The sequence below is a fragment of the Cyprinus carpio genome, unplaced genomic scaffold (genome assembly GCF_018340385.1).
Source record: "Cyprinus carpio isolate SPL01 unplaced genomic scaffold, ASM1834038v1 S000006479, whole genome shotgun sequence".
NCBI classification, from domain to species: Eukaryota; Metazoa; Chordata; class Actinopteri; order Cypriniformes; family Cyprinidae; genus Cyprinus; species Cyprinus carpio.
Genome location: NW_024879154.1, coordinates 53,078 through 64,946, shown reverse-complemented (window position 1 = coordinate 64,946; position 11,869 = coordinate 53,078). Strand labels below are relative to the sequence as shown.

General features: G+C 38.0%; 1 protein-coding gene across 1 annotated transcript; it reads left to right on the top strand.

The window, feature by feature from the left end:
• Positions 1-886: 886 nt before the first annotated feature.
• LOC109106276 lies at positions 887-9,138 on the top strand. The gene is made up of 15 exons (XM_042754221.1): positions 887-1,127; positions 1,508-1,786; positions 1,948-2,106; positions 2,406-2,674; positions 3,900-4,025; positions 4,115-4,234; positions 4,356-4,403; positions 4,485-4,565; positions 5,237-5,297; positions 7,366-7,401; positions 7,475-7,519; positions 7,604-7,668; positions 7,772-7,916; positions 8,009-8,129; positions 9,071-9,138. The coding sequence occupies exons 7-15, from the start codon at positions 4,363-4,365 to the stop codon at positions 9,136-9,138; spliced, it is 663 nt and encodes a 220-aa protein (XP_042610155.1). The 5' UTR covers positions 887-1,127; positions 1,508-1,786; positions 1,948-2,106; positions 2,406-2,674; positions 3,900-4,025; positions 4,115-4,234; positions 4,356-4,362.
• Positions 9,139-11,869: the final 2,731 nt, after the last annotated feature.

The window sequence follows — 11,869 nt, the reverse complement described above, 5'->3', positions numbered from 1 at the left end:
CTCACAGGCCAGCAGGACAGCAGACAGGTCACTGGCATCTATGCTTTCATCATACAGGGATTTTGCCAGGCATGGAGGTAAAGCAGAGGATGGTGCAGCAGCTGTGTGTTGTGTGAATTGGGCATAGTACTTCTCCATCCCTGACAAACCAACAGCCTTGCTATGGTGCAGTCATGTATCAAGAAGCGGTGATAAATCTTCAAGATTACCTGGAGGAGTTTTCAGTTTCTGTGCCCGACTCCTTATGGCTGGTGCTGTGGACTGCATATTTATTCGCTGGTCTAATGTCTTCCTTTGTGCAGCTGAGGAGGTATAGTTGATCCTATATCCCACTTCTGGGTGAATCTTGCTTAAGTTACTGGGCAAAACCCAGTATGCTGGCACATCAGTGACAGTCTTTGTGCCACGAATTCGAACTGTTGCCTCCAACTTAAACAAGAGAGCACCTACATGAGTACAGGTCTCAGCTATCCCTGCCATGCAGGTACAATGGGCACACTCCACCTTCCCAGCGCTGCTCACAATGACCCAGGGCTTTAGAGGAGGCTTATTCAATCTCTGTGAGTGCATAACCTGTGTATCTATATTTAAGAATATGTCTATTTTTGCCACCTCTGATTGTTAGATATCTCCTTGATTTAGAAGTTTTATTTATTGTCATCACCAAATCATATCAAGTGGCTGTTTTTCTTGACTTTTTGTTTAAAAAATTGTGTTGCTTTTTAGGTCCGATCCTGTCACCGCTGCCAGTTGAATGACTGCATCAAGATCATGCCAGTCTTGCATTCTATTAAGGCACTGCATATAATGTTTTAACAAACTGATGAGATTAACAAACTAGTCTCAACCTTGTGTACAGTTTTACCAGCATTTGTTTGATGCTTATTTTGTGCCATGCAGGTAAAAGAACTGTGGGAGGTGCTTGGTTTGGATTTGATTGGACCACTGCCAGAAACAGCACGTAACAACAAGTATGTCCTTACCATGACTGACCTGTACACCAAGTGGGTGTTTGCGGAACCTATGCAATCTAAGACGGCAGCTGAAGTGTTGTTAATAATAACCGCAAAGCTGTTGGCATGGTTAGGAAAATCATTACAGACCAAGGGAAGGAGTTCGTCTGCAAGGTAAAGGGTTTTTTTCTGTATTTTTCTGTTTTCTCCCCCTACTTGTCTCAACATGTCCACCTTATTTTTCCTGTAAGAGCTGGCACAGCCATTTGTCAATTTTAATTTCCGGTCTCATCTGCTTCCAGCTATGTCATGCAAACTGGCATGTCTTACCATATTATTTTAATTTATCATCTTAATCATGAACACACTGGTTTGTAGCGCACACAGTTATACTGTTTACTGCACTGTTATTCTTCTCATTATTTTCCTACCGTGAAGCAGAAGTCTCACACATTCACAGAAACCAGCTTACTTCCACGTTGAAAAATAAGGTGGATATGTTTTTGTATACAGTTACTCAAGTCTTGCACAGTTAACTTATGATCCCTATGCAGCTCAGTGACAGCATTTTCAGTATGCTGAAAATCAAACATGCCGTCTCCAGTGCTTACCATCCCCAAACCAACGGGCAGGTAACTCTTTGGATACCTGTCTTGTAAGATCTATTGTTGCCTTATGATTATTCATCAACTTTATAAATGCATTGATATGTATAGGATGAAAGAACTAACCAGAATATCAAGCGTACTCTCAGAAAATACGTGAATGACAACCACAATGACTGGGACCTCCACCTTCCTGCTGTGGTGTATGGAATCAACACTGCAAAGCAGGTTTTGTCTTACTTATTATATTTATAATATTTACGGTTAGTTGTCAATGTTAAAACTGAATTGGTGAATTTATTAACTATTTAATGTCAAGGGTGAAGTTTTTCAAACTTATAGATAAATACAAACTTAATAGTTAATGGAAAGCTTCCTTATGTGATCAGTACTCCACTAGACACAGTCCCTACTTCCTCCTCTTCCATCGACACCCACGTCTGCCAGAGGTCATGAATGCCTGTCCCATGGGAGATGATTTTGAAGTTGCTGACCCAGAAAATGACATAGACACCAGAGTCAATAAGATGAAACTTCTCAATGAAACAGTATGTATTTGAATAAAAAAGGTAAATGAAGTAATGAGACCTAGGCATAGGCTGATATATGTATTTTTTTTTTTTTTTTTTTTTTTTTTTTTGCTGTGATTCTGCTTTATCTCTGGTTCTAGTTATAAAAGCAATTGAATCTTCATGTGAAGCCACTCTCCCTCACTCTGTTACATTGTAATGATTAAACCTTGTTCCTTATTCTATTTTGGCCTGACTGAGACTCCATAGATCAAGACACCAGAGAATTCTGGATTTTTCAATGAGTTTTAATTTTGGGTACTGTTCTTTTTTTGTAGGTTCTTCACATCATAGAGAGAGCACAGAGCATGCAACAGAAGTCATTCCAAAATTGCAAGCGCAAGTTTGTGCGAGTATGTTCAGTTCAGGCCGGTGATGATGTTCTGCTCTCACGGGACCCCAAGAAACGACGGACAGGAGACACATTTACAAGTCAGCACCAAGGACCATATACTGTGTCCAGCATCTCTTCCAAAGGGGTGGCCACTATCCTCAAAGGCTCAGCTTGTCAATGTGTCAAGACTGAGGACATACTACAGATCAAAAAGTAAAAGTGTTTGATAAACTCTGTATAAAACAGTTTGAAATCAAATGCTAGGTTGAGAAATATTGGATATTTGTTTGTAATTCCTGTTGTTACTAATGGACTATATGTATGTTTACTTCCTGGTTTTAGATAAGCCAGCTAAGTAATTTCCAGTGAACTGTCAAACTTATCTGTGCTATAAGGGGAGTACACTTTGCTCGGTTTCTCTACATAATCAATTAACAATCTGAAGAACATTTTTGTTTGTATAGGACATAACGCTCACATATACTGTTTCAAGAATGACAGAAGCGAGTGTATATAATAACACAAGGTAGTCCACTAGATTTTTCCGTGAGTTATTCATTACTGTGATTGACAGTGATAACTGTAGCGATGAATGGAACAAAACATCTGCGAAGCCGATGTCAAAACAGCATTAAGTGATTCAGAGTAAATTCAGAGTAACAAAACTACAGCTTGCAACAAGTCTGTGTTGGCTTAATATATTGAGCAGCTTCTACAGTTAAAGATAAAACTTTAAAAATGTAGTTTTGTAGTATTTAATTGTTATACCATCAATATTGAACAATTAATTTGTCCTAAACTAGTTAAGTATTTAAATAAATAATCATTCTAGGTTATTGTTATTTTTAAATAACATGAGACTTTGTGACTTCGTGCACTTGCTATACTTCAGTACAGTAAAAGTACTAAAAAGTTCTTATAATAGTATATATATATATATTATATATATATTAAGTGTTTTTGTTAATTAAAATATATATATTAAGTGTTTAAAACATGTTTTCATGCCTATGAAGCTAAGTTATCAAGTATCAAGAATACCATTATAATGTTGTTTATGAGATAACATCACTAGCTAGCCAACGTTAGCCTAAACAGTTATGATAGTGTGTACTTGTTAGCATTTAAATGTATAATTACATGTCTAGGTACTCTTCTGGGATTACCAGGATCAGCATATAAAATGTTGTTAAGTGTTATTAAATAAAATGAAGCTGTAAGATAATGCTGCTGTCATTATTTACAGTGACTGCAGTTATTTTATTTCTCAGTCTCTGATTAGAATGAGGCAGGAGAGGTTTCTGTGAGGGTCTCAAGAGAGTCTACATGTATACCACAACGATTCACCAGAAGTGTTTGAGCTGGCTTATCTATATACAGAAGTTCTAAAGAATGCTCCGTGCATATAGTCCATTGTCATGTATTTGTATATCATCAGATGGACCAACTGAGAGGATGTTTCTCCAGGACCACTGCTACTTCATTCAAATGGCAGGTAGAGCATCCATATGCTTGTTCAGGTACGATGTGGGAGAAGGACTTGGACCCTAATCAAGATGAACTGGTTAGTATTGTGTTTATTTAGTGAAACTTTGCATATTTAAATAAATAAGATAACCATTACTTAATCTGTTAAACGTTCTTTATTTTCAGTTAAAGTATGTGTTGGACAAAAGTCGGCCATCAGAAGAACTGATTATAAAGCAAGGCCAAATTTGCCTCACACGAGAAGACTTCTGGAGCCTGGGTTTAAGCCAGTGCATGGAATCTAATGTGCATATGTTTTGTGTCTTAAATTACTGCACAAAAAAAAAATTTAAAAAATCCTAGATAATGCATAATGTTACACATAGCAGCTTTGACAGGGATGTAATCGTTCTGTAATTCATTTCAGATTGGAAATGCCTGCCTCAAGATTGTGGAAGAAGCTGCACGAAGACATGTACTTTATACTATTATATCTTCTTTTTGAAGGATTCATTTGGATGTATGCATGTTTAATAACTTATGTTCTCTCCATAAGGGAAAAAATGTTCACATTGTGGACCTCTATGCTGTTCCCACCTGGAAAGACAAAAATGTGGACCCAGTGCATTGTTTGCCTGTAAGTATTATTATAATTATTATTATTATTTTTTGCTATCATGTACTTATCAACCGAGAAAGAGTTCTATTGACAATAGACACAAAAGTATGTTATTTTTTTGCATGCATATTATTTTGTCACAATACTATTAGGGAAACGTGAGGGCCAAGGATATCATACTATTTCCAGCTTGGAGCAGGCAGGAGGATGAAGCTGATCACTATCTGCTCTGTGTTAAGTTTCTGTTAATCTTTCTAGTTGTAATATTTCCAAATTCAACAGTTAGGGTTAGTGAGTTTGATTTTCATGGATATTAACAAAATACTCATTGATTGCAGGTTTTGTTTGTAGCTAAGAGGGAAATGCTTTTTCTCGATTCTATTCGCCCTGATGGTTTTGGAGGTGAGACCTACAGAACCATATTTAGGTTGAGACCAAAGAAAATTAATTTACTGGCCTTGTTCCAGGCATGATATTTGGTTACAATTTCCAAAAGGAGCCTTGTTCTCAAGCTTCAAGTTCGTATAAGAGCCTTGTTCTCAGGCTTCAAGTTCATATTCAAGTCTCATTCTTACACTGTTCTTATACGTGTGAGGCTTCAAGTTCATCAGAGTCTCGTTCTCAGGCTACAGAACTGGTCATGTAATTAATTACACATTATGTATTTTGTGTCTCCTTTGGAATGCCAGACACATTGCAACCTTCATTGACCCAGGATCCTGGACTGAAAAAACAGGAAGAGACCTTGAGGTATGTTTAAAATGAAGGAATTGTGTAAGGATAATTTAAACGTAATTTTCTACACCTATAAGTCATTTTATGGTACTGAAGTGACGTGACATACAGCCAAGTATGGTGACCCATACTCAGAATTCGTGCTCTGCATTTAACCCATCCAAAGTGCACACACACACACACACACACACACACACACACACACACACACACACACACACACACACACACACACACACACACACACACACACACACACACACACACACACACACACCTGGAGCAGTGTCCAGTCATTTATGCTGCAGCGCCCGGGGAGCAGTTGGGGGTTCAGTGCCTTGCTCAAGGGCACCTCAGTCGTGGTATTGAACCCAGAACCTTAAGGTTAGGAGTCAAACTCTCTAACCACTAGGCCACGACTTCCCCCAAAACTGACTCTAGAGGGGCCTATAGGATCGTATAGAAATTCTTAACTGAGCACAAGTGAAACATAAACATAAAAAAGCTGCTTTTTTATGCAGTCAGGTACATTTAAACACACACAAAAAAAAAAAATTTGCAAAAAAATAAATAAATTATAATTCCAACTGAATTTTAATCTACGTATATTCATATATTTTAAATATGTAACATAAAATATATATTTAAAACTATAAATATGCTATTAACTAATAGATGTTCATGCATTTGGGATATTCTATAGTCTCAGCCCTTTCAGTTGGATATGAGTCTTTTGTGTCATAAGGGTAAAAAAAAATTAAATTGAGATTTATACATAATCTACAGTAATAAATAAGCTTTATAGTGATGTATGGTTTGTTAGGGAGACAGTATTTGGCTGAGATACGACTATTTCAAAATCTGCAATCTGAGGGTGCAAAAAAGAAAAAAAAAGTTTTAAAGTTGTCCAAATGAAGTTCTTAGCAATGTTAAAATATTAAAAATCTAGTTTTTATATATTTGCGGTAGGAGATTTACAAAATATCTTCATGGAACATGATTTTTAATATGATCAGTGCTTGGTTTAAAAAAATAAACTAACATAATTTTCGGGTCGAAATGATCCTAAATGGATTAAGATATGTATGTATACATGTTTACATATGTCTTTCCCAACATATGACATTCCCACAGGGAAGTCGTGGCCTAGTGGTTAGAGAGTGTGACTCCTAACTCTAAGGTTGTGGGTTTGAGTCTCGGGCCGGTAATACCACGACTGAGGTGCCCTTGAGCAAGACACCGAACCCCCAACTGCTCCCCGGGCGCTGCAGCATTAAAGGGTTAGGTCACCCAAAAATGGAAATTATGTCATTAATAACTCACCCTCATGTCGTTCCAAACCCGTAAGACCACATTTTGCTCCAAAAATAACAAAAATTACGACTTTATTCATCATTTTCTTCTCTTCCGGGTCTGTTGTGAAGGCGTTCACAACAGTGCAGTGACGCTGCTGACGTGTTTTCTTTGTTATTGGGCGCACCAGAAAACACGTCAGCAGCGTCACTGGACATGGACAGTATACCGTGCGTTCACAACAGACCCGGAAGAGAAGATAATGCTGAATAAAGTCGTCATTTTGGTTATTTTTGGAGCAAAATGTATTTTCGATGCTTCAATAAATTCTAACGGACCCTCTGATGTCACATGGACTACTTTGATGATGTTTTTATTGTATTTATGATTTTATGACCTTTCTGGACGTGGACAGTATACCGTACATACATTTTCAATGGAGGGACAGAAAGCTCTCGGACTAAATCTAAAATATCTTATACTGTGTTCCGAAGATGAACGGAGGTCTTACGGGTTTGGAACAACATGAGGGTGAGTTATTAATGACATAATTTTAATTTTTGGCTGAACTAACCCTTTAATGGCTGCCTACTGCTCTGTCTGTGTGTGTGTGTGTGTGTGTGTGTTCACTGCTGTGTGTGTGCACTTCGGATGGGTTAAATGCAGAGCACGAGTTCTGAGTATAGGTCACCACACTTGGCTGTATGTCACTTCACTTTAAACAAGCCAGCAGTTGTTTTTAAAACTAATTGTGGATGCAAATTTCATTTTCCAGTGTTTTCCTCAACAGTGTTCAGGGAATTCCTGTGGCATCTACATGCTGATGGTAAGAATGTTTCATTTGTCAAAGCTGTTAAATGATAAAATCAACGTCTTACAGTGTTATTTGTATTTCACAGTATGCTCTCAGCACATGTACATCATGCCCACTAACATTCACCGAGGTAAGCTATATTTACACAAAAATATACCAAATTACTTTTATGTGGCATTTTTTGTTTGTTTTTATTTTTGTTTTGCACTCTTAGGAGGAGGTGCCAGTGATTCGCCAGTGGTGGTGCATTCAATTGATGGAGAGCTTTTGCCTTGAAGGGTATGACAGACTCTACAGATACAATTTCAGTAACTCGGCTGATACTATACTAGAAAGGTGTTAATACAAATAGAGTGCATATACATTTACATATTTTACAAAGGCATGGACAGAGGTTTGCACACTGGACCGAAGAAGCATCCCAGCTCCTTCAGGGAACCATTGAGCCTGTCTTTAGGGTGTCAAAATCCACCACCACCAAACAGTCACCCAGCAAAAGAGTTGTGGTTGAAGGGGACACTGATAAGGTAAATGATTTTAGTGGTCATATATCACGGAGTTGCATGCAAGTTGGATAAATAGTTTCATTATTTGTGCCATTATATATTTGTATATTCAGGTGCAACAGCCCACCATTGTGAGAGACCTTCATACAGCTTGGTACTGGGTACAAAATCACAAAGACTTATTCTGTGGAGAGGTGACGGAGCCTGCTTTTCTGCAGATGAGCCGAATGAACAGTGGACGGATCAACAAAAAATTGCACTCAGAAGAAGGCCCTGGGCAGGAATCCCCTGAAGCAAAGGATTACTTTTCTTGTTTATTTTTTTCATCCAGAAGTTTCAAGATGACATGGAAACATTTTTGGTCATACTGTGTGGATAAACAAGGGCCTGAAGTCAATGCCATGTTCGCGGGTCAATCAGTATTTATTTAGTGTAGTAGAAACGAGGACGAGGACCGGGAATGAATTGAATGAATGAATTTGAATAAATAATTGAAAAAAATATATATTCTTGTGTTTTCTTAGATGCAGTCATTTGTTAAAGTATGCTGAAATAAGTAAACATATCTTTAGAAAATTAACAATTAAATGTAAAACACACACTTGTATACACATCTGTATTACCAAATGTAATTTTTTTTTTTTTTACTGAATTGATTTAATAAGTGCAAATTTAATCAAATACACAATTTAATCAAAGTGAAAGTCATGACATTTGCCAAGTGTGGTAACCCATACTCAGAATTGGTGCTCTGCATTTAACCCATTCAAGTGCACACACTGTGAACACACACCCAGAGCAGTGGGCAGCTATATCCAGCACCTGGGGAGTCCTTCACTAGTAAAGGACTATTTCCGGGACGGATCGGGAGGTGCCAACATCACATAAAACCATTAACTTATTGTTAGTGTTATTATAACAACAGTATTATTAAAACTACAGAAATTGCCGTAAATTGTTTCGTCATACAGACCGGAAGTAGACGCATTTCCGCGCATGCGTAGTGCAAATCGTGTTTCCAGTACTGATCGAGTAGTGACACGCAAGCTGTGTCCCAAACTTAAGTGCATGGACTCCGAAGTGCGAATGCGTCAAAGTGGCGCGACGAAGGGTGTCTCAAACTGAAGTGTGTGGACTCTGAAGTGCAAATGTGAATGTGCTGAATTGCGTTACAGGCGTCACGACCGTAAGCTGTCCCAAAGGCAGACTGGCATGCGCACACCGCAAGAAGACCGTCATTTGAAGTTGCGATATGCGTCACCGCCGGCGCGACGAAGGCTTACGAATTTCGAAAGCGACTTGCGCCCTTGTCACATTCCCATGAAAAGGAAGGTGTACATACTTTATGGACACTTCGCACCCTACCATATGCCAGAATCACTTGAGTGCATATGACAAAGGTGTTTATATTCAGAGGCAGGGTTGAGTTCTTGTGGGAGGACCGTCACATTGAAATGTAAGTATTGTGTTTTCATTTAGCTCAAAATACTACGCGAAAGTTGTTGAAAGCCAGGTTTTGTTTTTTGTTTTTTTAACATAAAGCCCACAAACAATTAAGACAAACACTATATAACCGCAACCCATGGTCATTTCCCTTTGTTTGTGTTTCTGTAGTGCTTGTTTCATTGCAAGTTTTCGTATGTTCCTCTGTCTACAAAATGTTTTAAAACTAAACTTATAAGCACTTCAGTATTTTGTATGACATGTATCCTGCTTGCGTCATATTTTCTAATGTTAGAGCATTGCAAACCTGTTTTTTTTTCATAAGTATTTCCATTTTCTTTTGTTTTATATACTATTCTTGGAGAACACGCGTGAGCATGTGTTTGTGTTGGTTAACAGGCCACATGGTTTATTTGTGAAGGTCCCTGAGACAGGTGAGGATAAACGAGTGGACAGGAGTACATAAACTCATTAGCAAATACATTCTTCATTAGCCAAAGAAAAACCTGTGAAGGAAAAAAAATGAGTAAAGTTACAGTTTTTCCAACATATTTTTTAAATGTCATATTGTCAATGAAACAACATAGTTTCGTGGGTATATTTTGTGATGTCCAACAAAAGTTAAAATATGAAATGCATAAATTGTATACATTATATCATTTTCTTGTGTGTAATTTAATTTCCGTAAATACTTTCTATACTAAATACAAATATTCGAGTAATATTTCTGTACCTTTTGTATTTTTGTTTTGTCATAGTCACATGTAAATAAAGAAAGTGGCTTATGTACATTGTAATTTTTTTAGGTTAAGCTTATAATTTTTTTTCACAAAACATTCTTTATAATGTTATTTGTTTGTCCTGGGGTAACCAATTTTTTACACATGGGAACAAACCAATATTGTTTCTAATGTACATAAATGAAAGTACTTTTTACAAGCATTTACAACATAGCTATCAAGCTAACTAGGTTCTAACATGACAGAAAAGAAACAAGCATCAAGTTTGAGACAAAGCGCCAGCTACATGCCTCCGTGGTTGTTCTCGGGATAACTTCAGGACTAGCGGTGAATCTCTTTGGTGAAATGGACAGCACCTCCTCGAGGACATCCGACTTACAAAAAGAGGCACAAATGTGGTAGAACAGTGGAAACGGACCACGTGGGACATGTTCTAACCTCTGGGGACCATCTGTATGCGGTACCCGCTGGCAGACAGAAGAGAGAACACATCACGAGTCTGGACTCGTGTGGCACACACTCCATCCACTGTTGTCGCGTCACGTTCCAGGAAAGATCCCTGCAGCACAAGTCAGGGGGGTCTCCCTGCCTCAGAACAGAACACCATTAAACACCCTGTCCAGCGCTTGCAAACATTCAGACTCTATCCTGCAGTTACCGGGCGTCTGCCTCTGATTTAGGGACAAAGAAGGAAAAGAGAAATCGTTTTTTTTGTAGAGTCTATAGAGAACAGAATTTGTAGAAGAAATATGGACATACTTTATAAAACTACTTTTAGTAACTACCAATACCATATTGGGGAAGAAAAAACTACTACTCATATTTAACACCTTTTAAACCCAGAAATATAAATTACAAACCTGGGAGCAACTGAAAGGCAGGTGTGAGTAACATGATTACAGGATTTTTGATTTTTAGTATTATCTTGCATACTCTAATATAACTTAAGGTATTGAGAGTAAAATACAAGTGCAGTATTGTCCTGAAAAAAAGAATTTTGTCAGGATGGTTTTACAGTAATAATATCTGCTTGTAACTTCTCGTGTATGGTTGCACGTTTACTTTCTAAAATATGTTCATGAGGTTATTAAATTTAAAGTTTGCTGGACATTAAGCTTGTACTATGCTCTATTGTTTTTAATACATTTTTTATTTTTATGGTTAACTTGGCCTAAAAAAAGATGGGTTTCAAACCTGTCTACATTTTGGTTCAAGACAATGAAAATTAAACTACAAAAAATTGCACCTTTGTAAGATATCAGTCAGTCATTTGAACTGCTTTTGTAGTTTTTCTATATGTATCCATTACATTATTCAAGTAAGATCAAGCCCCTAGTACCTGCATTTAAAGTTGTTTAATCCGACAAAGGGACGCAGGCAAACCAGTGTAGCTTTTACCTGGCCTCAGCGGTCTTGGCTTAAACCTGAGGTTCATCACCGTCTCCTCCATTATGAGTAAATCATAAAAACAAAAAAACGAGCAGTTTCTGGCTCCACCTGTCCTGGCCAGGACTGTCCTTCTCGTCCAGCGTCTCCCTCTCACACAAGTTGCTTGCTACTCCGACAGAACGCTTAATCAGAAACCACCTTGGTGACGGAATTAGGGAAATCCTGTGAAGGCGTGAAGCCATCCGCACGCACTATTCTGAGGCCCCTTCGCGTGCATTTTTCGGAGGGCCTGGTCTTCGAAGTCCGTTGCCTTCGAGTGTGCCACACTCACCACTTGGGACACAGCTATTGACTACTTTAGTAAAACTACTTTTAGTACTACCATACCAGATTGGGGAAAAA